The sequence below is a fragment of the Rhea pennata genome, chromosome 11, assembly GCF_028389875.1.
Source record: "Rhea pennata isolate bPtePen1 chromosome 11, bPtePen1.pri, whole genome shotgun sequence".
NCBI classification, from domain to species: domain Eukaryota; kingdom Metazoa; phylum Chordata; class Aves; order Rheiformes; family Rheidae; genus Rhea; species Rhea pennata.
The window spans coordinates 16,215,449-16,241,473 of NC_084673.1; the positions used below are offsets into that span (position 1 = coordinate 16,215,449).

General features: G+C 44.7%; 1 protein-coding gene across 1 annotated transcript in view; it reads right to left on the reverse strand.

Annotated features, from left to right (window-relative positions):
• The window catches only part of IL1RAPL2 (interleukin 1 receptor accessory protein like 2), a 376,004-nt gene extending 351,065 nt beyond the window's left edge, over nucleotides 1-24,939 (reverse strand). The window contains exons 1-2 of the mRNA XM_062584647.1: nucleotides 24,846-24,939; nucleotides 10,897-10,997 (exon numbers count right to left, since the gene is read on the reverse strand). Coding sequence (XP_062440631.1) covers nucleotides 10,897-10,978 — 82 coding nt within the window. The 5' untranslated portion in view covers nucleotides 10,979-10,997; nucleotides 24,846-24,939. The remainder of the gene's footprint in view (nucleotides 1-10,896; nucleotides 10,998-24,845) is intronic.
• Between the last annotated feature and the right edge of the window lie 1,086 nt (nucleotides 24,940-26,025).

Sequence of the window (26,025 nt, forward strand, 5' to 3'; positions counted from 1 at the left end):
AAAGTCCTCTCAGCTTTTAGATCTCTTTTTGAGATAATGCTCTTGGAGTGTTATTTCCTCCATAGGCAACCTTGGAGAGTTGGCATGGTCAACTGCTTCCCAGGAGGAAAACAGAGACATTGTAGCATCCCAAGCACTATGTAAGCTGCCTGCTCAGAAGTCTTCCAGCTGCTTCATCCTACAGATGATATCAAGGACCCTAAAATCCCACTTTTCAGCCACAACTCTTGAATGCCCCAGAGAAACAGGGCCTAGGAATAACCCTATCTTTGATTCATGTTCCAGGAATTTGCTTATTAAATGTATTTATATCAGAGAATTTATTGCTCAAAATGAAACTGTCACTGAAAAAGAAATTCTGACCAGTCCTATCTGCATAACGTGATCATATTCGTGTTTTACTGTTAGCACAGAGATACCATAAAGTGTCTATTTTACATTATTCTTACCCTTCTAGGCCCACTCGCATATATATTTTGCTGAACATAAAAGGCAGCGTGAAACATTCGTGAAGCAGCTTTGCACATTAATCCAAACAATCTTGGGATCACAGAGATCATCAGCAAAACAAAGATTTAATACTTGGAGAAAGTGCTCAAAGCACATTCTACTCATGTGCCTATTTAGCTTTAAAATTGCCTTGGGAAATAGTAGTGGTTTCCCTGTCCTTGTTTAAGGTGTTAGCAATACAGCAGAAGTCAGGGAAAGACTTTAATTGCATCTTCTCTAACTTTTGTACTGCGTAGGACTCAGCAGCTGGTTTATTCCCCACATAGCGGACACATAGGACAACCTGCACATTCCTTCACCTCCATCTCTGATTTTCTATAATATATAAAATGGGAATAACTATGATGCAAATACTAGAGACAAAAAACACTTGTATTAATAATTATGGTGGCAGGTGCTTACTCGAAACACCAAATAGCTCCATGAGATATTAAAAAGCCTACCAAATTAGCAAGGTACCATCAGAAGCACAAGGCACCATTAGAACCACTGAAAACACAAAAACATTACTTCTGTCAGGGTTCAAGGCCACATAACACAGCTGTCACAGATCTCTAAAAAGTACACATGGTTACTGGATGCCAGAGCAGTATGTCCTCCAGACAAAGCAAGTGCATCTTGCTTGCATACAAAATACTGTACTTTAAACATTAGAAGGGAACTTGAGATTATTTATTCTGCCCTGGTTTAAGCCTGTTAACTGTATGGGGAACAGAGTCTTTCCAGAGGCTTGCCCTGAAATGTACCTTCCTCCCCCTTGAAACATTCAGCTCCAGACTGTTGTTAGGCAGGTTGTTAGCAATCAGAGCCCAATGCATATTCCCCTTACTCCCACTTTTTTTCCTGGCAAAAGAAAGGGAGATACCCGGATATAAGAGGCTCATATTAAGTACAGCTTTGTCTCCAATTTCTTTATTAATAATCACTGAATAAACTTACAGCTGTCTGGATAAAATGTTCTCCTAAGTATTCTATTACTACTTAATTTTACATCTGGAGCAATGGATGCAGAAATCTCACGAGATACCCTTTTAAAGGTATAGTGACCCCTCAGAGAGAAGCCAAAGATCCCACAGTACCTGTCTTCACCTTAAAGTATTAAAACACCCTCTCCTCTTTTCAAAAGATATTGAGAGTGAGTTTCCACAGGTCATATGCAACAGAGCATTTCGAGTTTTGTAAATCTCAAAGGTGGAGGAAGTTTAAATGAAGCAGAAAAAAAGTCAAGCTAACAGAAATATCCTCACACAGCCTCCCTTCCTACCTTGAACAAGGACTTACACAGGATGGTAAGTGAGATGGAACTGATGGCAAAAGCTGTCATGCACAGCAGGGACAGCCTGGTTACCACATCTTGGAAGAGTGAAGTATGTGAGTACAAAAATTAACTTTCATTTAAGTCTCTGTCTTCACTGGTGGAGCACTGAAAACAAAACACAGTTCTTTGATCACAAACCTTTCCCATCTATCTCCAGAACACCGTACGTTTCCATATTGGCACATTATCAGTACTGGTCATGCTTCCTATAGGAAAGAATTGATTGGACTTGAAAGGGTTAGAGATTATTAAAATGATAAAATGTACACCCTAGAGGTGACACAGAAGCTTGGATTACTCGTGCCTTCAACTCACAGACAGGTAATCATTTCTACTTTAGGAATAAGAGGCACTGTAACAAACTCATAGGTCTATATACTAATACTTGCACTTACGTACACTGTACTAAAAGAATTCCTTCTTACCTCATAGGTCAAGAACCTAACACACTTAAACCTGTGCTGCTTCAAATTGAGAACCTCTGATGTTTCCTTTATGATATGTAAAAATAACTTCTCCAAAATTAAATGGTGAAAAATTCCAAAAAAAAAGCAAGCATGTTCTTATTTCTCGTTTTGATCATTGTTTTCCATAATGATACCCATGTCTCCTACCTCTTAATTTTTCTGCTTATTGCTTTCACAGCTACATTCATGGCAAAAATAATTTTTAAAAAAAGCTCCTGATACAAGGCATCACAGGGTCTAGCAATTTAAACCTGAAATGTACTTCAAACAGCAAGCAAGGTTCAGAAAGTACAGAATCTCTTGTTTAAAATTACTGGACAGAAACATGAGAACATACTGATAGTCACCCGTCGTTCAGCTTAAGGAGTTGCATTTACATCTCTCTAAATACGTACAGCAGCCTGCAAAACCTGCCTTAAACGTCTACTCAAATTATCCAAATCCAATCACATTTTAGAATTGTACTTGAGCTGGACATCCCAAAGTTAGACCATCAAATCACAGATTCCTTATAGATTTATAGGTCCATACCCTCTAAGCGACCTCTGAGCCTCCGTGTCACCAATAGATGTCCCAAACTGAACAGACATTTTTTTGAACTTAGGCTTAGATGCTATGGATCCTGCAGAGAGTCAGAGACACAACAGATGCTATGGATCCTGCAGAGAGTCAGAGTCACAACTGGGAACAAACACATACCTGGAACATCTGTCCTTTTCTAGGGAAAGGCTTGAAATGAAACATCTAACCACTTTTTAAGAGTTGGACAACCTTTCTGTGGAATGCAGCAAGCAGTTTGTGGCCCCACACTGGCTGCACAGAGCCACAGAGCCAGCAACCACTCTCCTGCACAAAACTCACTCAGACGTAGCCACTGCCTGACTACAAGGGGAACGAGTGGCCATGAAAGAGCTCAAGGCATTTAAACAAGAGCCACTGGGGGCAGGAGGAACTGCAGAGCCATCTGCCACTGTCTGCCCTGTGCAATATCGCGAGGAACACGGTGAAATTTTATCACCAGTGCTGGCAAGGGGGTAAATTCAAAGGCTACCACACTCATCCAACCATAGCATCAGCAGGAGTCATACACCTGAATGCATGAGCTCAAAATCTGCGATGGAAAAGCAAGCTTTCCCCAGCCTCAGCAGCCTGCAGTGCCTAGCACCCACGCGCAAGCTCCCGGCACACCAGCAAGGCCCTGGTCCCCCCAGTGCTGGGGCGTGTTGCTTGTAAAACAGGATATAATGGAGTAGCTCAGCAAGGCCCCACCTTCAGCTGTCACTTTGTGTCCTGCTAACTCTGCCTTTGTGTCACAACTGACTGCAAATATGGACCAGAACCAGGCCAGACCCTACCGCAGCGGTCGCAGGGCAGCCAGTGGAGGTGGCCTGCCCCACGGAGAACGGGGCTACACTCAGTTTGGAAAGGATCCTACCAGCTCGAGAAATACGCTAGTTTTCTTCAGCTGCCTGCTCACTCATACGCCAGATGCTACTATGGGGTGCACATTCAATTATTCAACAGCTGCAAGTAAAATATTTAAGAAATGAGTTACTAATGGACAGCTTAGAAGGAAGGGGCACTGGGAGCAGAGAGGTACTAATTTACACAAATACAGCTTGACCTCTACGGGAGCTACTTGGGAATCGTTTTCCCACAGTGCTCAGTTAAGAGGAGGAAGAAATACAGCAAAAGAATCACAGTATATATAAAGTCCACTTGATTAGCTGTCAGGAAGATCACTAGAAGCGCTGTTTAATGAAATTAAGAAACTAGCTTTATACTTAGAAGCCTTCCCAACAAAACACAGCCTCAGGCTTGCAAAACAGGCGTACGACCATCTACCCGGCAAGGCGGACAGAGCCTGTCAGGGCAACCACTTTCACAGCGCCCAGCTTCTGGGAACTCTGCTTCCTGGCCCAGTCCTTTTTCTAATACAAAGTTCATACTTCAATAGCAATAGTCCCTGCTACTCCCACAAGCCTATCAAAACCTGCAGGTATCTCCTCAGCGCTTCTGGCCTCCCCAAGGGGGACTGACATCCAGTTACTTCCTATAAACTCTTCATCTCTGTTCCATAAAAGAAATTATTCCAGAGAGGTTCCCTGACATCAAGAGGGGAAAGAGAGAGACGTGAAGCCACTGACACCACCTCTTCCGATGCTGACAGCATGACACATCAGCCCTTTCACTTCTGTGCCACTAGGCTTCATTTAGCTACGTGCACAACACACTGCTTAACCCACATTCCTGGATCCAAGCACTGAACGCCTGCTCCCAAGGCTTCCACACAACCCCAGAATAATGCCGCATTGGAAGGAGATGCAACAACAGATCTGTGCCACAAACAGCAAGTAAACTAAGTGGTCTAAGAAGTAAGCTAGCCCTTCACTTAGCCTTTCCAATACTGGCTTTTTATTTTTTTTTTTAATTTTTTTTTTTTTTTAAGTAAAGTGAGAATCTTTAGCAAGCATGCTGAGCTTGAAGGCAATATTCTAGGTAAGCTTCTGGCTGTACTATTTATGCTTTCATTTGAACATCATGTAAGACAGTCCTTCCAAAAATATTTTCATGAACAAAAGAAAACATGCCAGAGAGACTTTACCTGTCCCTCAAGACAGTCAGTCTCAGAATAAGGACATGACCTAGGACTCACTTCCTTAAAGAGAGCATACTAGAAATATTGAAATTAAAGTTTCTCCTAAACATTTCCATTTGAGACTGGGGGGAGGCGGGGGAGAGGAAGACACCCTGACACAAGAATTTTTTCAAATGAAAAAAAGTCCCATTTTGGAAGAAAGTATTATCCAAATAAAGGCTTACAGTTGAAAGATTTCTCACTCATGAAAGCATGCCTCATGTTTCTCTTATTTCCCCCTATCCCTAGTGATCCTACCTTTGTGATACATTGCAGTTTGAATGAAATAAATGGACACAATTAAAATCATTCCAGATATGGCTGTAGTTTCCCCTTTTGGGAAAGGAATCTAGCTTTAATTTTTAAATATCAGTTCAATATTTTAATTGCTTTAATTATACATGAGCCCATTTTAAATCAGTGCAATATTTAAACACTCAATTTTTTAGCTAAGATCAATATTTAAACCACATCAGGTTGAGGTAATTAAGAAAACCCCAAACCTTTAGCAGGTTATTTCCACTCTTCTTTTTCCTCTGTGCATCTCCCTTCTCCGCCAGTAAACAGAACATCTAAACGCTGCCAGCTGTCACCCAGATAGGCCTGTCTAGCTGTAATGTCACTTTCTGTCTGGAGACAAGAAATCTAAGGCTGAGAATCACATAATGAGGTGCAGGCACTACCAGTGCCTCCCAGCTAACTTGCTGGCAGCCCCCGGAGACCTGACTGGGCTCACAAGCCTGGCTCCTCCTCATTTCCCACACATCCAAACCAAACAGATGGAGGGCAGCCATGAACCAGCAAGAGAGACCGTACGTTCATGCATTGATGACAGCTTCGAACAACAACTATCCTGACTTTTTTTTTGGTTGCTGGGGCTGTGAATAACTTACGATCTTTAGTTAAAAAGAGGGGATTAGTGTGCACTAAGTAGTGATTCCAAGCTCCAACTTCCTCTGTGTTTGCATGTCTTCTAAAGGACAAGAAAGCCGAAAAACTCTCCCAGATTTCTCACGCCTCAGAAAATTGGAGGGTTCACAAGCACGCATTTTACAGGATAGCCAAGAAGTCAGCTCTTCAGGCACACGCAATTGCAACAGAAAGCAAAAGGCAACTGTGAGCATATGTCCTGCAATTCCTTCGGGGCCCCTTCCAATGACAGCAGTCGACTTCTGAGAGTTTGGCTCTGCCAGGATATCCACGCACACCCACGAGTTACCTCTGAAACACACACACCTCCACTTCTACACGTGCAATACTTTTTTGCCAGAAACCATCAGGCAACATAAGGCAAAGACTGAGCTTCACAAAAGGAAGCAGAGGAAAAATCCTGGGCTAGTGTAGCAGTAATTAGCAGGGAAGTAAAGGTCCCCCGAAACTTCTACAGCAGACCACAGCAAATTGTTGGAAGACATTTAAAAGGAAGGAAACATGAAGTCAGCAAGTCTTAAATGAATGTAAGAAAGCACTATGTCCCAACCACTGTAACATCAATTACAGCATTTAAGACAACTTGGCTATGCCCATGCACAACAGAGCATGATGCTAAGTCAACCCCTCTGTCCCCCAAGCCATTGCTGACACAGACAGAGGCAGCTGGAGGGTCTCAGGGGCACGCTTGCTCCTCGAGCACACAACTGCCTCCCAGGCGGCCCTGAGAGGGAGCAGAGGAGGAGGCACAGAAGCCCACGGTGCATCCCTTTGCCGCAGTACAGGGGAGAAGACGCTGGCTCTGCGGCCTGGAGGACATACTAGCACCAGGCCTGGGCCAATTAAGCCCTGCCTTGCAGAAAGGCCACTTCCAGTTCTGCAGTGAGCAGGCTCGTAGGAAACTCAGCAATGTTTGCCCCATGCTCCATCGCACAAGGCAGACATGCCCTTTGGAGCTCAAGCGTGTTGGGATGGGGTGTTTCAGCTCAGCAAATAAATACAACTACAAACAGCACCAATTATTCACAAATGAAACCATATCTAGTAAATGAAAACAATCTATAATCTGAAAAATCTTTTGCTAAGTGCATTGATTTTTTTATTGGTTTTATGTTCCCTGCTATAACTGTTCAAAGCACTACATACTTTCCCAAGCCCTTTAAGTCATTTAATCAGTTTAAAAGGAAACTCCCTACCAGCTGGGAATCTAACAGCTCCCACATCCTCAGTTTTTTTTTGTTTAACATCCACTTGTAAAACTTTTTTAGGGTATCACTAGGGCTGCAGTCCCAGTACTAGTTGTCTTCTGAGTTCTACTTCTCAAATCACAAGAAAAGGATGACCTGCAGCTTTCAAAAAGGCTTTTTAAGAAATGTTTGTGAAATTTAAGTCAACATTATATTCACACAGATGCTTAAGGTAAATTGTTCCCACCACAAACAGCAATTACTGCTCTGTAGACAAGACAGATTTCTTTTCTAGCATCTCGAAGTAGCTGCCTGTAAAGTACAATTTGATTGGCATAATTAAATTAGTTCATCCATTTTAATTACTTTGGCACAGTATCTCAAGCAAGAAAAAGCCAAACACATATGTATTGGTACAAGCATTTTGTGGCATTTTTTCCACCACTGCAAGGTACTCTGAAACCTGTCTGCAGCTGTCACGTGCATTCCTGTCCTATGGACACATGTACTTATAGCAAAGGGCAAGTAAAGGACATGAGACAAATCTCTTCTTTCAGTCTTGGTCTTTTCTTTCCATGAGGACCATCCTCCCAGGAAGCTTTAATTGTATGCCTGGAACTGAAGAACCACTTCACCACCTTCTTTTTCACATCTAATACCCTCTGTTCCTCATCTCTTTAATGCCTCTTGCTCAGTCCCTGCACTTTGTCTGCACTTGCTGTCCTGAGCCCTCATCCTCTTTTTTTCAATCACCCTTCCATTTCTCCCTTTGGGTTTCCATTCCATTATGTCTAACTAATATTTTCCCCCACCTGCAACTGAGGATGCCTTCCTAGTCAAACTCCTATTCCCTTCAGCCAACTTGTTTCACTGAAAGCTCTTGTGGATATTTTGTCCTCTTAACTTATTTCATTGCCTTAGCTTTTGTGATTTGAAGCTAACACTGCACCTTCCCAGTGGTTTACCTCAAATTCTCTTCAACTTGTAATTCCCGGGTTCTTCATACTCTTTAAACAAGATATATTCCATCATAGGATATTATACACATGCTAGCTGAATTCATACATACTCTTGTTTTTAACAATAATCATAATTCTGGTCATTCACGCAATAATCATCACTATTGTTGGAAAAATGGCAGTCTACCTAAGTCAGCGAAGAAACACACATACCCTCATTTTGCTGGTTTCTTGCCCTAGTAACCCGAATCTGTCTTTATCATCAGCATCAGCATTTTCCATGCACAGCTTCACACAGCTTTACATAACTGTCTGTACAGCTTCCCTTCCTCCTTTAAGGATGCTCATCAGTTTAGATGTCCCCATACTGGTAGCCAAGACCCCAGACTATGATGCCCAACCAAAACACTGCTGCTGAACACCTGAACACCATGTCCATAGGGTGTCATTTGGGCGCACACACACACACACCCCTCCGCAGTCCTCCCCATACACTCTCTGCTCTATACCAGCCCCACAACTTTTACCACATAACATTCATGTGCTGCATCCATCATCTTAGATAATCTATTTAAACAATACAAAAAGTTAAAGCTCAGAAGCCTCCTGAGCATCTGTCCCTTCACACTACATCCTCTTGACAACACACAGCATTCAGCTAAGCTCCAAGCAGTCAAGCAATAGTCCTTCACATGTAAAGGCTCCTTTCAGAGAGGGGAGTCAAATTATCAAATTTACTCCACATGGTGAAATCACAGGAACAGAAAATCCATTTCACACACGATATAGTGGTAAAAGCCAACTGCATGATCATGTTTTCTTTGCAAAGAAACTCATTTTACCATACCGGTATTTCTCCTGTTCATCTTATAAACCAACTCAATCAAATGAAAATAAAAAATGTTCACTCGAGCAGGTTATATTCAGCAATAGGTAGTCTAACATTTTAAAGTGCTTCTCCTACCAATGCTCAACCTGAACGGATACCAACAACTACTGCCAATAACACAAGGCATGTTGCAAAGCCAGTCAAAGCAAGTGTCTTAAAATATATCTATATATATACACACACACACACTAAAATATAATTAAAGCTAAAATACAGTTGAATGATGCTATAACCACAGGCATTTTACTTCTGCAGATGTGTACTTCTGATAAAGGAAATGCAAAGGCCATTCCTTGCAGCCAGGTGATGCTGGCTGGGATCAGTGAATGAAGGCTGTCTAGTCATACAGATGACTGATCTCTCAGGGGTCCCCATCCAAACCACTGAAATCAGAAGAGGGGGTGCTGGGTTTTCTTTTGTTTTGTTTTTGGGGAGGCAAGGGGGCAGACACTTCATTGCTGCCAGTAGACTTTAGATCAAGCTCTATCCTGTAGGCAAATCCTGATCTCCACAACCACCCCCACAGGACAAGGAGGGTTCAGGTCCTGCAATAACCATGACAAGAGGCTGCAGACTAGTTAGATTTAGCAGTACCCATTTATACTTCCTAGCCCAGTAGAAAGAATTCAGCCTAACATCTGGTGGTTCTGAGAGTAACATTAGCCCTCCTTGCCTGGGACACACATCTTGACTTTATTATGGATGGTACAATAATCTTTCTTCTTCCCTTCTCAAGAAATACAGAAATTAAACTTAAAACTGGCCACATCAACGAAGTTAGTAAATTCTGTTTGTGCCTGTATGGCTGAATGTCTTGGCTGAAGATGCTGAGGACAGGAAGCTCAGTATAAGCCCTCACACTCACATGCACAGCAACTCAATTATTAAAGAAAAAAAAAACGTGTAGTTTATACACAATTAACCTAGTAAGGCATACAATGCTCATTTCAGTGCTATTAAAAAGTGTACTTAGTCCCCACCTAACTTTTCCAGCCTTAGGTTTGTATCTACGCAGAAGTTATAGTGAAATAAATTAATAAGCAAGTTTAAAAATATGACATCCGTGTTACACCACCTGTGTTTCACATACAAATACGTGAAATAAGAATAGGAGGTTTTTTTTTATAAACATATAAACAGAATTGCAGCAGTGTATCAGGTTATCTTCCCACATAGACAAGACTGGCAGATTAACAAAGCTATGCAACACTGGAGCTAACCTACTCACCTGCCTAAATCCCCTCTAAAGTCAGAGTTTGCTTGAGGGAGATGAATGGTTTCAGATGGATCTGTCCCAGTGAGAAAAGAGGGCTGCAGGGACTAGAGGACAACTCTTGACTCTCAAGACTGCAGATGAAATACTCCCCTCTGAATCAGCTATCTATCCTGGCAGGAATACTTGGATTCCTCTTTGAGCTACTCCACTAATATTCGCAGGTTTCAAAAGCAAATGTGAATATAAACCAACTCCTGTTCCCTCCCACTGCCAGAACAACATGAGAGTTTTGGCAGAAAGTTTCAAAACTTTCCTATTTAGGTAGCAAAGCTCCTTTCAGTTATCCTGCACGTGATCAGATATAGAGCTAGCAGACCTTTTGGAAGACCCCCTTCTAATCTAAAGAAAAATCATCCAGACTTAGAAGCCATCAGGAACCATGCCCACAGTTAAGAAAGTGCAAGTTATGGTATTAAAATAATGACAACTTTATCAGTATTTTTGTGGACTTCCAACTAGATCAACTTTGGGGGGGGTTGTTTGTTTGAAGAAAATGTAAGGACATTTTCAAGTAGCTTAAGAAATTAGAAATCACATTAACACAACCTTACAGTGATAAAATTCATCCTGTACCATCTGGTAAACAGACTGCACTGGTTATGATATTTTTTGCAGAAGAGATCAAGACATATACATGCAAAACAAAAAGCAGACATCTAAAACACTTGATTGCATGAGCACTAAATACAAACGCAAAAATAAAAATATTTTGTGTGACTTACCAGAATTTCTCTTTGACACGAACTTCAAATTCATGCTGACTACAGTACAGATCACAAGAACCAAGAGAACAAGAGGCTTCATCTTTCACTTTCTTTGACAGCTGAAATGCAAACATAGTATGAAGTCTGAATCACAGCTCTTTGCTACAACAAAGCAGCAGCTACAGTTAAACATTTCTCAAAGAACCATTATGGAGCAATAGCTTAATCTAGTGACTTCTGGGTTTATTTTTATGCAAAGGTAGGAAAATATAATGGTTCAAAGTAAGTGTCTATGAATAATTTATCTCTGAGTATCACACAAAAGGGTTGGTTTTTTAATGATACTGGAAAATATTATTTGGCTTTTTAAAAAAAGAAATGAAAACTTAACTGTTTATGTGAAACAATATGGGTCTAATCTAGTAGATTTTTGTTATAACTAGGAGACTCTGCTGGCCATAATTAGTCATCTCACACAAATCACTTACATAGTTAAAACAAAACAAAAAAAACAAAAAACACCTGACATTATTCAGTAGAAGGTAAGAGTAGGCTACTCATATAATTTCTCTTAGAAACCTTATTGCCCACTGGTGACACTGTAAAAGCCCCTACAACTAATTATGCTATTCAAAAAATTTCTCCTATAAAATGAACGAAAAAGAGGTGAATGAAATTCAGAAGTCAATGAATGCAGGTCTCAGGATACTTATTAGAAAGATAAAATTAGTCTCTCCTGTGAACTTTACTGTCTACTTTATATTACATACTTTAAAAGAGAAAAATCTAGTTCAAAATTGTAGCTTGAATTTTATATAATCACTAATAATAATTCTGTTCTCATTTATAGGCACAAGGTCATTCAAAAAAAACGTAGCCAGAGCAAACTGAGGCTCCTTATTTAAAAACAGCTATAATGGATATGAACCCACCTAAAGTCCTCATCTATATATGTGTTTAATTATAAGCTGGAGTCTTCAAATATATGCTCAGCTACTGAAGCTACTATTTGAAGTCACAGGCCTCAAGTGATTTGATGTATTTAGATACTAGGAATTCATCTCCATATCCGATACAGACTTCATACAGACTTTAGATCAGACCCTTATTCGCAAGTAAAGAGAATAGCTATCTAAATTAGTATAAAAAAAAATAAGAATCAAAAGAATTAACATTTTAAAGCAGTTAAAAAAAAAAAAAACAAAAACAACAAAAAAATAGGTAAAACAGCCTACGTTAACAGACAAGCAGGAAGCCAACGGAGCAGAATCATTCCTGATGCATTGCACCATGTGGCTGCCCAGCCTGGCACGGCCAGAGCCATCCACAGCTCCAGGACCAGCTTTGAACATTGGCTCAACACGATAAAACAGCAAGGGAGAATGCAATGTCCTGCAGTTCTCTGAAAATCATTTGGTTTAATTTGAGTTTATTGCATCAAATATTCTCCCTTTGTAATTTTACTACTAGCTTACTGTTGTGTGAAGAAAACATAAGGAATCATGTATAATCTTTTACACGACAGCAATTATGCTGCTATTCAATTATTTCAAAATTATCACTGACATCTGAATCACAGACCTCTCACCCTGCTGTACTTACTGTAAGCTATAAATAGGATTTTTTTTTCCCCTGAATTCTACAGTCCCCAGAGCACTTTATGCCTATTGATTCCCCAGGGTAACAGTGCTAAAAAAACTAAAGGAGCATGCAAAGAATAAAACTCAGTGAAGGTTATCTGATGATAGTTAATGACAAAATTAGTATTCATTTTTCCTTAACCTCCCCTTGGAGTACCAAAATCCTAAAACAAGCAAGGCCATCTTGACAAGAGAGCTTAAAAAAAAGTAATTGAACTAAATCTTTTGACAGATAATTGTAATGATGATGTTATGCTAGAATGATTTTCAAGTGTAGCTTTGCAAATTACTGTTGCCACTTTCCTCCCTTCAGTTATTACAGCAGAGGTATTCAACTCATAGGTCTTTTTTCATGTAGATACCACCTCCACCCCAAAAAACTTAAGTGTTTGCATCAAACACTTAAAATTTCAAGGCAAGTTCTGCAAAGCAACAGTCATGCTACCGATAAGGGAAAATTCTTGGTTCTGCCAATATGAATAAGAGTTCTGCTTTTTAAAGTCCCGGCCTTACTAAAGCAATCAGTCTCTGTACCTGCACTAGCAAAACTAAGAAAATGCAACAGGAAAGGGGCAAGACACCAACCCCAACAGCCAGTTGTTTATAGCCCAGCCAAGAGATCTGGCTTGTGCCACCTTACAGAGCCCCACTGAGGTTGGCAGGAAAATGCAATCAGTTTGAGGTGTCATCTTCACTGCCCCAGCTGGCTAACCAGAAGAAAGTAGGATCAGACACATGAGTGTGGTTGGTGGGCCAGCTGGTTACTATCACCTCCTCCCAAAAGCATTAAAGAGCTTAAATTAAAGAAGGCTATTTAAACAGCCACATCACATCACTCGTTAACATACAAATTGACAGAGAACATAAGGTATGGTAAAGACGTGTTTCACACAGAAGAGTACCAAGCAGCCAAAAGAGGGAGGGTTCCGCACGCGCCGGACATTACGCGAGACCGAACTGCTCAGGAAGAGACGGTGGCTATTGAGCCTGTCAAGACTCCCAGCAGGATCAGCCCTGGAATTCCCTCCTCCGGGCCACGCGCTTGCACACCAGGGTTCGGGAAGAACCAGGCACTCTTCTGCCACACTTACTGGCACATCGCAAAGTGAACAAGTGGGAGAGTGTCTCTGATCTCATGAAGGACCTGAATAAAACCATACCAGCTTGCAGAGAAACTAGACAGGATAAATCAATTCGTATCTATTATATCTTTTCTATAATCAAGACATTTTCCTCCCAACAGTGTTGACCTGAGCTGCAATTACATCTAAATTCCAAGCATCCGTGAGACATTTCTTTAAGAAAGGTTATTTCCTGATCCATACAAATACTGGAAAACATAGGAAAAGGGGTTATCCACCCATTGTATTTACAAGAAAGGAAAAGAAACTAAGCCTGAGAGTCCAACATTCTTATTGATTCTACCTCATCTATTTCGTGTGGTCAGAAATGGGACCATGTTACAGGGTTTGATTTAAATATAACCACCTAGCCGCCCACACAACTTGCGGATCACAAGAAACACTGGACAGCCACAGAGAAGGGACATCTGTCCTCAAAAGCTGAAGGGAAAGAGAAGGAAAATCTGCCTACAAATTGCACACCTCAGTGCTTCCCACACTTCCCAACCACCAGTTGCAGCACTATGCTGTGTGCATTTTTAGCACTATGCTATGCAATTTTGGCACTGCCAAACCATCGGTTAAGTTCTTACACTGCAGCGTGCGGGAGAGCCGTGCTCAGCGGTAAGTGGATAGTACACTGCCTTCTCATTTACAGCAGTGTCATCACCAACAGGCTGAATTCTGGCTCTCCATGGAGAGCTGAGCCTAAGCTTAATCTACTGCCACTACCAACCTCCAGTCTAATTTAACTTCCTATGTCACCATAAACCTTCCAGTTTGAAAGGCATTTCATATAAAAAGCTGATTACAGCTAGGACTTTCAAAGATTTCAAAGTATATACTTCAACAGAATTTGACATTAAGGTTTCTTTCCATTGCAGGTAATCTCCTCATTTCCAGCTCTCCATGGAGCAGCTAAGATTTTTTTTTTTTTTTTTTTAGTCTGTTTCCATTCAGGGTATCTGTTTGTCACAACAATACTTCTACGAAAATGTATCTCATTTCTCTCACTTCTCCCCTTCATTTCAAATCTGGGGACAAAAGACAATTCTGGTCACTTTGTCTTCTGATTGCCCATACCACTCCAACTCCCTCTCTCCCACTGGCACACAGCAGATTCCAAAACATCTGCAAAGCTAAGGACTCTGCAACTAACTTGAAGACTGGGGACTTAATGACTCAAGACGGCCAAACTACATCACAGAAACAAGTGCTCTTGTCAGTAGAGGGCTACAATATAATTGCCACACCCTAGATGGAAAAAAAATTAAGCATACACTAGGCCTGGAAATGGAGATACCTGGGTTGATACAGGGACACGAATGCATCAGACAGACGTTCGCTCACTAAGCCTATGCGCTGAACCAGCTCCCATCTGAAGCTGCAGCCAGTATTACCTTAACACTGCATCTCAACATACGCTTCTTCCTTTCTCTCACAAATGGGTAACACCAGCAAGCATTTTATGTATGCTGATATCTACATAAGGGACTTGGACTGGGACGCTGCTATGCCTGCTCACACATTCAACCAGCCCAGGCACAGCTGGAGACAAAGATTTAGCTTCACAATTACCTGAGACATGTGATGAAGCACAAGACAACAAGACCTACCACCATGGTGGCAATACTGGACATCCCAACCTATTAGCAAAGAATGGACATGTGACTAAAGGAGAGAACCGCTTCACAGGACCTGAGACAGCACAGAGCAGCTTCTGCAGAAACGGCTGGCACCGGCAGCAGACGCTGGCGAGCTTGCTTCTTGTCAAGTGACAAATGTTCCCTCACAGACACCAAGCAGCACTTCCCCAAGGAGCTGCTTAATCTGATTCTGCCAACTCCAAGCAGCTGGAAGTAGGGGATCACACCTGTAACTAAACATAGTACACTACCAGGCTCGTCTCACAAGATGACGACCAAGTCTAGGACTATTCCCAGGACAGTGAGGATGGAGTCTTAACGCTGGTATAGAAATCCCAATTACAGCTCACTTGCCCACAATTACAGGGGGGAGGGAAGAAACACAGGACAAAGTGCTCCTTGACAAGGCTGAAAGAATTTCTAAAAAAATTAATTTGGCCCTTGTTGGGACCTACAAGGTTGCATTTGTATGGACATAAGTAAAGGGAGGTTGCTATCATTGGCTAGGTAGAGAAACAAGGTGCAACGACCTCATTTTCAATCATTCACAGAATGGGTAAGGTTGGAAGGGAGCTCTAGAGATCATCTAGTCCAACCTCCCTGCTCAAGCAGGGTCACCTAGAGCATGTTAGACAAGACTGCATCCAGGCGAGTTTTGAGCATCTCCAGAGAAGGAGAATCCACAACCTCTCTGGGCAACCTGTGCCAGTGCTCTGTCACTCTCAGCTGATAACAAGGCCATCCCTTCCCTCCTCCTCCTAATAGATGCTGCAAACCACAGACTTCAGGCAGCTTTCCCAGTCTCTGCTGTAAGCATCCAGCAACTACAAGGGGACAGGGCTGCAATGCAGTATAAATTCCGTTCTTCTAACAGAAACCTCGATTCCCATATGCTGCCTAATGCCCTTCATCTGTGTGGACAAACTTGGTCATTACTGCTGAGTCTCCTCAGAAAGCAGGGCTTGGGAAATCCTAGTATTTTCTTAACATACTGCTTGATGTCCCATCACCTAACTCCAGCTCTCATAGGTTCCAAGACTCAAAAAAAAATTTCAACTGACAAGGTCAGGAAATGTTTAGAAAGAGGGAGGAAACTGGACTATTAATATTCTGCGGAAGCCCAGCATTGAGATGTCCAAGTCCTTGCTTTCAATGTAATTTAGTTTTGCTCTGATTTCTAGCATGAGTTTTGTTTTTAAAGTGTTCTTTTTTCAAGAAAGCACGAGAAGAAAAACATGTATGCATGCATTTTGGGGTGGGGGGGGTGCATGCGCGCACACAAAAAGATTTGCTGACACACCACAGGGCTCTCTAGGTTCTGGTTTCTCCAGAGAAGTTGTGATGCAGAAAGTGCTCATTAAAAGCAGGAGCCCACCTCTTTAGCGGTTTCTAGTTGTCAAGTTTTGTTGTTCAGAAATCTCAGTGAAATAAATTACTGCTTTCACCCAAGACACAAAGGATGAAATGGTAACAGCAATTCTTTCGTTGTCTTTACAGTACGTTGGATGCTGATCTATGTTCATTTCTCTCCAAATTGTTCCCTCACTCTACTTTTTAAAGGCTTTTAATTTTAAGAAGAATTCTCTCTCAGCTATTCTCTTCTCCTTTCACCAACACACCAAACTTTGAGCCCTGTATTGCTGAAGGATTTTTAGTCTATGCAGTGTGCTGGTTGGAAGCAATCTATAGCAGACACTAGTCCCTTTTTGTCCCCCTTTCAATTTCACACAAAGTCTTTTTAAAAAAAGAGTCTGGCTGTTGAGTATTTATGCAAGAAAAATGCCTCCCAGTTACAACTGCAGTCTGATTTGTGGATGCAAACCTATAGAGCCTGGACAACAGCAGACCCCTACAAGATCCAGGGAGCCACTAAGGGAAAAGATGAAGCTACTGCTGCACCAGTCTACAGGGAGTCAGTCTTACAGATGCCAAATGCTCCAGTTTGACTCAGTCCCCAACATGACTCGCTTCCTAAGTGACTTTGCTGGAATAAGGATGGCCAGCATCAGCTCCAATCAGACCATCTGAGAAGCAAAGCACCAAAAATACGAAGAATCATTTTCAACTTCATTGGGATTAAGCTCTCTTCCTTTGGGGGGGGGGGGGGAATACCAACTCTGAGAGCCTTCTTTTCAGGGTTGCTCATCTAACTGGGCAGAAGCACTGACCAATTCAGAACACAACAGTCCTGTCCAGACTTTGAAACAGACTGTGCGGAGTCAGTCCCCCTGCCTGCACAGATGGTTCAGCAGATCTGTCATCACTAGAGCAAATCTCGGTTTGTCAATACCTTCGTAAATTGTCCTCTTGCCTGATATCTTGATGCCTTTAACATCTCTTCACTTCAAACTCCTTCTGCAGGAGTAAGAAGCCTTCCTACTCTGGGAAGTCAGACAGCAGCATCCAGTTCTGCAGCCTGCCACAGCAGGTTGACAGTGCCTTTGGCAGAGCTGTCCAAAAGGGAGAAAGAACCCAAGCCAGGGCTTGCTGAAACATGTATTGGTTCATTTAAGGCCCAAGCTAAAAACAATCTCAGTGCTGCAAAAGACAAAAGTGATTTTTAGCCGTGTTTAAAGTGGCACTAAAACTCAGCTCTATGATCAAACTGTTGGTATGTTCTGTACAGAGGAAACCTGCAAGGTTTTAATGCAAGAATCTTTTGCTGCAAGACTTTCTAATCCAATAGCCACCTAAAACAGCGTTTGCTTACAGCAGCAGGAAATCAAAACATCACCTGCAATATTCCAAATACTGATAGGGATTCCAATATCTACAGAATCAAAATACTAACTGAAGAGGTTATGAGTATGTGATGCAGGCACCCAGCTTGATCTTTGCTTGTAAAATTCAACAAAAATCTGAGCAGCCCATCTTAACAGATTTGTGAACCAGAAGAACTGAAACCATTCAACACTAATTACCAGATCAAGCACTATCAGCTCACACCACACGCTGGCCTCAATTCCATAAGCAACTCACACAGAATATAAATTTGTCGCATCTTCAAACTAGATTGATTTTAAATCCCCAAATTCTACTCCTCTGCTCCATAATTGCAGGAACTCTTGCACTTGGGAATGCAGCAAACACCCATATGGAAAGAAAACAAGAACAACAAAGGAATGGGCCAGTTAGCTGTTATTTCTAAGCCTCGCATCTAACTGGCACATCAATGACGTACTGATGCAGTGCTACCCTGGATTCTACAGAGAACTATTGTTCTGGCCTTAACTTGGCAATGTCCTAACTACACATCACAATATATACAAATATGTTTGTCCAGTATTACCACTTTTAAATTTGAATACTCGGGTCTTTTATAAATGTTCAAAATTAAATACATATTGCAGGAGGAGGACTGCAGCTCTATTTCAAGCCCTTGTGGTTATGAGGTCAACATAAGGTATCTATTAATTTGCAGCCTTTTTTTCCCCCTAGAGTAAGGGCTATTAATATTCTACATATATTTACTTCTGCAAATTGTGGTTTAATCAATACAGTACCTCAGGCAATGTGAAGTACTGTAGGCAACACAAAGACTGTCAGAACCATAGATTTTATGTCTGCAGAGTGGGGCTTAGCCTCTTACCACTTCACAGAAGCACTCAGAAGATTATAGAAAAGCTAGCTGCCAAAGAAAGGAAGACTTGAAGATGGTCTACACTTGGAAAGATAAAGTAGTACACTAGCACTGGAAAAAGGGGGGTGATTTTGGGAATCAACTTTTATTAGCATAAGTCCTAGAGACAATGCAGCTTCAGCAAAACCGTTCCCAAAGCAGAGTAGGCTCCAGCAGTAACCGCAACCACACCAAGGGAAAGGCAGCTCACTGCTATGGACAACTATGCACATTTCCAGCACCAGCAAACCCATGGGGCAAGAGAGCAGACCTTCCAAGGGCACAGAGAAACTCAGAGGCAACTCTCTCCAGACCCAACCTATCCTGACAGCCTGCCTCAGGCTGTTGAGGAGCTCTGCTCACAGAAAAGGACTCTGAATCCTGGTTTTAATTTCTCCAGCAAAAACTGCCAAGTGCCAGTGAGAACTCCTAGGCTTCAGAGTTGGTGTAACCCAGTGTGGTTAAAAACCCACGGCTTAGCCCAACTCTGGCTCTTCAGTCATTTACGCCTGGAGTAGACACCACTGCTCGGGTCAGCAGCCTCACCCTGCTAAGTGCTTTGGATGATCTCACCTATGATCACAAGTCTCCTCCAAAAAGTTTCAAACACAAAAGGAGAAGACTTTTCAGACTGAAAGAGATGAGAGAAGTCCATTCTCACCCACAATTTCAAAACTCACCACTTTTGTATCAACAAGAAAGGCTTCCTATTCACAGCAGCATATGCAAGAGCATTATTAGGCCAAAAGATCACAAGCTTTGTGTCTTTCATACTCACACCAACCTTGTTCCACAAACAGCTTTTGTAGAAAAGTCTTAAGAATGAAGATAGACAGTTCAAACAGAGGTCCCAATCCTGAAAAACACCACACTCCTCCTCTTTCCAACATCACTTCTCTCAGTTCCCTTTGCATTTCACAAGGCTTGTTACAGAGATGCACAGCATGCTACAGACCTAGGTTTTAGACTGAGCTGCCACCTGCATGCTGAAAGTTGCCTTGGTTTTTACAGAGAAACTGCTTTTACAGACTCTTAAAACAGGTCCTGGTTCTTTCTGGAACCACTCAGAAGATGGACTGTAGTTATTACACGTTGTCAGTAGTGTCAAGTTTATTGCTGCTCATATGTACATTCACACCTCTGTGATATTTACACAGTAACAACATTTGCACTATTCACAGCAAACCTGGCCCACATTCACTCCTACACATTAATGAAACAAGCACCAGGAGAACACAACTTTGCTTGCAATGTGCTTAGAATTTTATTCCTTGATCTCATTCATGGCCACACGGCTCCCTAACTAATACATAATGCTCAAAGTAGACAAAATTAGCAGAAAAAGATGACATACCAGCTGTTATGCTTCTTAGAAAACACACTTTTGCTAATTCCAGAGAAGAGAAACAGGGCACTTCACTCCACCATTAGCAAAAGGTAAGTTGCTTTTACTTTATTCAGCACCACCTCAGAGTACATTAGAGAAATAAAAATATTCTCAGTAAGGTTTTTATCTTACCTAACTAGAAACTAGCCTTTACCAATATGTATTTTGCCAGGTCTGTCTGGGTATTTAACTAAGCAAGTAAACAAAACCCCAGTATTTTAGAATGAGAAACTGCTTATAGAACAACATTGCTTCTGAATATTTTGTGAAAATCTTGTAAACAACGTAGTTTTGTACTGAATTGGCCAAAAATCAAGTTAAAAAAAATATGCACCCTAGAATCATATTCTCAAATAGGTATCCCTGACAATTTCACTGTTGCACAGAGCAGTGGGAAAGGGATGGAGGGAACTTTCTCCAGCAGTGCTTTTGGGATGGATGGAGGATGGAAAGGAAAGGATTAGCAAAATGACCCTGCAGAAGTTTCTAGGATGCGGTCTCCCTCACATGGGCTATCACCGAACACAGCACAACCCTCAGTCCTCAGTCAGTTCTGATGGGATACTCCCTCAGGGCAAGTTCCAGGCACTTAGATACTGAAAGAAACTCTGACCAAAGCTAGCAGCAAAATTTTCATTATTTTCAACAAGGACAAGATCTTTTTCCTCTCTTTTCTTTTCAAGGCTCTTTAAAAGAAGATTTATTCTTAGTTGGGCATCCTGAAAAGCATGCTCTTAAACTGCCTCCTTGTTTTGCGATAGTTTAAATGCTTACTTCCCCTTCCAGCACTAAAGACATCCTGATAAACAGCTCAGAATCACATTGGCTGCGAAAGGCTTAGGAACAATAGCATACGTGGTTTCCCATATAGCTCTTAGAGGCTGTTTAATAGTTGTTCATGATTTAACATCCCTTGGTATTTTCAGCTCCAGCCTCAGTTTGAAGCAAGAGATTACTTAGAGACAAAATGTATTCAAGAGCAGGAAAAGCCTATACATTATAAATGCTTTATTTGTACTGCTTATTGTAAGTACAAATTCTGAGCCCTTTCCCTCAGAGGCAGAGGCCAACCCCACCAGCTGGGAGCCCCAGCCACTGCCACCCCCGGCAGCAGCCTCCTGCCAGCAGCGCTAACCGGCCACTGTGCGGAGACACTTCTAGTAACTTCTCCTCCTCCTCCAGTCCCACACGGGCATCTCAATCCAGGACACACACAGTTTTGACCAGACTGCTGCTGCCCCTCTCTTTCAAATGCCATACGGAAGGCAGCGTTCCCCGTGCTTTAACGGGAGAATTGTAACACCTGCCCTTCTACCCCTAAGAAACAGCTTGGTACAGTCAGGGAACGAACTGTTCTGTCTGCGCAAGCAAATCAGCCTCTCTCAGACTCATTCCAGCAAGAGCGCCTCAGTGGGACGCTAGTCTCACTGCCGCACCGGCACGGCATCCCAAGGGCTACGGGCCTTGCCTTTCCACTCCCTTCTCTCCAGCTGCTTACCTGCCTCTCTGCCTGCCCCCTCGCACACGCTGCCCACCACTCCTGCAGGAGCCAAAGCCACCCGCTGCCCTATGCCTCCAGACAGGCTAAAGCTTAAGCCCTCACTGGCTCAAGCTTCTCACAAGGTGGCAAGGTGCGCAACACAGATGGCTAATGTGGTAACTTCTCAGCACGAACAAGAGCGTGGGCCAGGCGCAGCATGCTCCTACCTGCCTCCGGCTTCCTCTCTCCCCTGCAGCTTCTTCTGGAGAAGTCCGCAAAATCCAGCTTCTTCTGAGGCCCTGGTCTGCAGCCTCCATCAAATCATGGAATCTCTTCCTTCCCTCTTCCACTTTGACTTCAGCTGGCCCCACAATCACAAGTAATGTGTGTACATGAACAGCCCCTCCACTGACCTCACCGTCTCTCCATCCGTCTCCAAATCCCTCCTGACCCTCTCAGGCTCTTGAGGACTTTCGTTCTCTTTAGAGAACAGAAAGCCCCCCCACAAATACAAACAGGTTTCCAACAGCTTCCACTACTGTACTGCTTCAAAGTGCTTCCACTAGACTGGCAGCCCTGAAGATTAAAAGCCTTTCCATCGCTCCTGCTCTGCAAGATACGAAGCAGTCCCGATAGAGCTGGCTGATGCCACGTATGTACAGAGGCTCCAGCAATTGTGCAGCATCCACTGAAACTCACAAGTTGGGCACAGGCATTGAGGTGGCACACCAGGGTTTTTTTTTTTTTTACATCTTGTGCAAACATCCTTTCTTTCTTCCCCCCCTTCCTGTTTCACTGCTGAGATATCAATCACCAAAAAATTTTGTTTTTGAAAACAAACCTCCTATGAGCTTCCAGGTACTGTGAAAGTAAAAGGGAAGTCTGCAGAGAACTCCTGAGCCTTAATAAAAAATAAATAAAATAGTAACAACAAAGGTTCTTCTCTCTCTACTGTGCCCACTTCCAGCCCAAGCAGAGGGGATGAGCATAAGAAAGTCTTGTCATCAGTCAGCTAACAACTCTGCACTTTCCCAACTGACTACTCCTTTTCAGCATCGAGGAGTAGGCCAGAAATGCTTGTACATGCACACACATACATACAGTCTACTACTCCGAAATTAAATGTTTTCTTCTGTCTTCCGTGACCAGCTAGAAAGATTTTGTTTGCATAGATGGAGGTCTGTCTTCACTTGCTGGGATCTGGAGTAAGCTCTAGGTACAAGCTGCTGCCTAGCAACACAGGCGTACTGCCGGGAGACCGGAGCATGCCCCCAGTCTTCCCACTGTACGAGGTCTCCTGTGCACAAAGAAACAAGTTCAGAAGGATACAAGCACTCGTAATTTCTTGAAAAGCCGTCCTAGACACCGCTGACTGGAACCCACACGTAGCGAAGGACTCACCAAACGCTGAAGAACACCGTCCGCACCTCAGTGAAATGGCACAAGTCTTCACTCCTCACATTTGTTGTGCTTACGTTTCATTCAGCTGGCTTATGGAGCCCAAAATCAAAAACCCCAGCCTCTCCCTCCATCTCCTCTCAGCTGCATTTCTATTTACAAGAACTTGACTCACTGTCAGACAGCTTCAATCCCAGATCTACCTCCTGCCTCAGGTCTGGCATTAGAAAGGCTTTTCAGTCGCAGTATCCTGTCCGAAGCCGCCAGCTCCCCCGGGCTTGCTCCACCACCTTTGGCGCAGACCCTCTTCCCCCTGCTCTGAGCACCAGCAGGGACGCAGTCCTCTTCTCCTGGAGCTGAGGTATTTGAGGCAGACGCGGCCAGGCAGTTACACAGTTTTAGCCCTGCTGAGAAATAAAGTCTCCTTTAAAGTTCCTGCAGCAAGCATTTTGGGCGCGTGCCTTGCACCTGTGGGCACAGCCTCACTAATGCAAGGTCCAAGTGTTCAGATACGGTCTTTCTGCATTACGCTTCCTCGTTCCCTTGCAGACAGGAGTTCACCTTGCATCGCACCGAGCTCAAGTGATTCTCTGAAGAGCCTTGAAACCATGCACACGTTATGGCTTTATCTTAACAGCCACAGCCCCACCACACATACACTCTAAAAATATACTTTTTAAAATAACTGGAAAAAAACAAGAAAGTATAAACACTGCGAGGCAGCACTGAGAGAATGCCAGTTTCTACAAGAATGGGCTTTTCCTCAGTATATACCTCATTTTTTTTCTCACGGTACAAATTTAAGAATTAATCCAAAAGGAGCACAGGTTGCCCAAAGCTCAGAGATCTTACAGTAACTTTGAAAAACACTGATTCCTAGCATTTGCAAGAAGAAACTTCAGACTCTCTGAACCCTAGCTGAGACATCTGTGAAGTGACAGGCTTTTCAAAAAGTCACTTAATCCAGGGCTGGAAAGAAATTTCGGGCACTCCAATCGGTTCTCACAGCGAGCCCCCCAAGCGGGACAGTTACCACCCCAAAGGCGGCCAGCGCTGCTGCGCAGCCCGGCCGTGAAGACGCCGCCGGAGAGAGCCGGGAGCCGCCGGCTCGCCAAGCACACGGGCCGCCTCCAGCCGGCTCCGCGAAACCGCGACGGCCCCGAGCCCGTCCCCCTGCCTTTAAACCCCCGGCACCCGAACGCCGCCTGCGAGGCGCCGCACACGTGCGGCCGCTTAACAAAAGTCTCTCGACACTAACCAAGATTTTTCCCTTCGCGGAGGAAAAGAAAGTAAAGGCGGGGGGGGGGGGGGGGGCGCAGCTCCGCGCCCCGCAGCGGGAGGGCCCGACGCGGCCGGGCCGGGAGCGCCGCTCCGCCGAGCCGCCGCGCGCTGCTGCGCCGCAGCCCGGCGCCTCCCGCCGGCAGCGCCGCGGCGGGCGCGGGGCAGCGGCGGCGGCGCTTCGCCGTCGGGAACGTCCCGGGTACCGCGCGCTGCGCTGCCCCGCCGCGGCCGCCCGCGCCGCGCCGCGGCCCCCGGCCCGGCGGCACCGGCCCCGCGAGGCGGTTCGCTGCCGTCAGCGCCGGCGGGTCGCACCGCGCTCGGTGCCGGAACTTTCCGGCGGCAGGGGAAGAAGGTGGTAAAAAGGGAAAGAGCGAGCGGAAAGCGGCGGCGCTCACCTCCCCGGCGGTCCGCGCTACGTCTCCATGCCGCCCGCGGGCGGCGGGCTCCCGCCGAGGGGGCTCCCGCCGAGGGAGCTGCCGCCGGCGCTGCCGCTCCTCGGGGGCGGCGCGGCCGCCGTGTGCGCCGCGCGCGGCTTCCCGCCGCCGGGGACCCCGTCGAGGCGGCGCGGCGCGGCGGGGCGGGGGAGCCGGCCGGGAGGAGCGGCGGGCGGAGCTGCCCGCGGCCCGGCGGAGCCGCCCCGCGGCCGCGCTGCCGCCCTCGGCCCGGCACGGCGCGGCGCGGCCCCGCACGCGGCAGGTGCGTCCGCCCGCCCGCGCGCAGCGAGACGCGGCAGCGCCCCCTGGCGGCCGCGCCGCGCAGCGCCGCCCCCGCGCCGCGCCGGACCCGACCGGACCGGACCCGACCGGCTCGAACCGGCCGCGCGGCATCTCGGCGCCGACAGGGCGGCCGGGGCGGGCGTTGGGCACGGCTCAAACGGCGAAACCCCGGTTAACGCCTGTGGCCCCGCCGAGCGGGAGGGCCGGGGCAGGGAGGGCCGCGTCCCCCGACCGCGTCCCACAGGCCCAGCAAAGACCAGCCCGGCCATTTCAGTAACGCCCCCCCAGAAAGGAGGAAGCGTGAGCAAGCCTCCGTGGGCATACAAGGAGCCCAACGGTATTTCTTCGGCTAATCGTCACCGTAGAGCTTGACCCCGCACGGCCTAAATCAGGCAAAGCTGCACGGAGCGAACGCCCTGGGCTCGGCCTGGGGGGACAGCGGGCACCAGGCAGCACGGCCCGTGGCCTTGCAGCGCTCTGAACCGCTTAGCGTGGAACCGTGCTAAACCCAGAGAAGCCGTTCTCGAACCCCCGTAAATTTTTGCACTATGATTTGTGACAGTTTAACCAGACTGGTTTGAATAAAAGCAGGTTAAGTCTTCCCTAATGCAGTGCCTCATCTGGATGAACCGCTGCTTCCGAGATGGCCCATCCACGCTTTTTATGGCTCAGCAGCCTTATTTTTAGTTTCCTGGTGCTGCTTTTTGATTTTCTTTCAGCTATCTTAGAATAGCTCCATGCAAAAAATAATCTACTTCGCATTTTGCTTAGGCTCCTCAGATGCCCCCTGTTCGGGTAGGCAACTGCAATACAGGCAGAAAAATCAAGGGCCAAACGTCAGCAAAAAGCTGCACTTGGC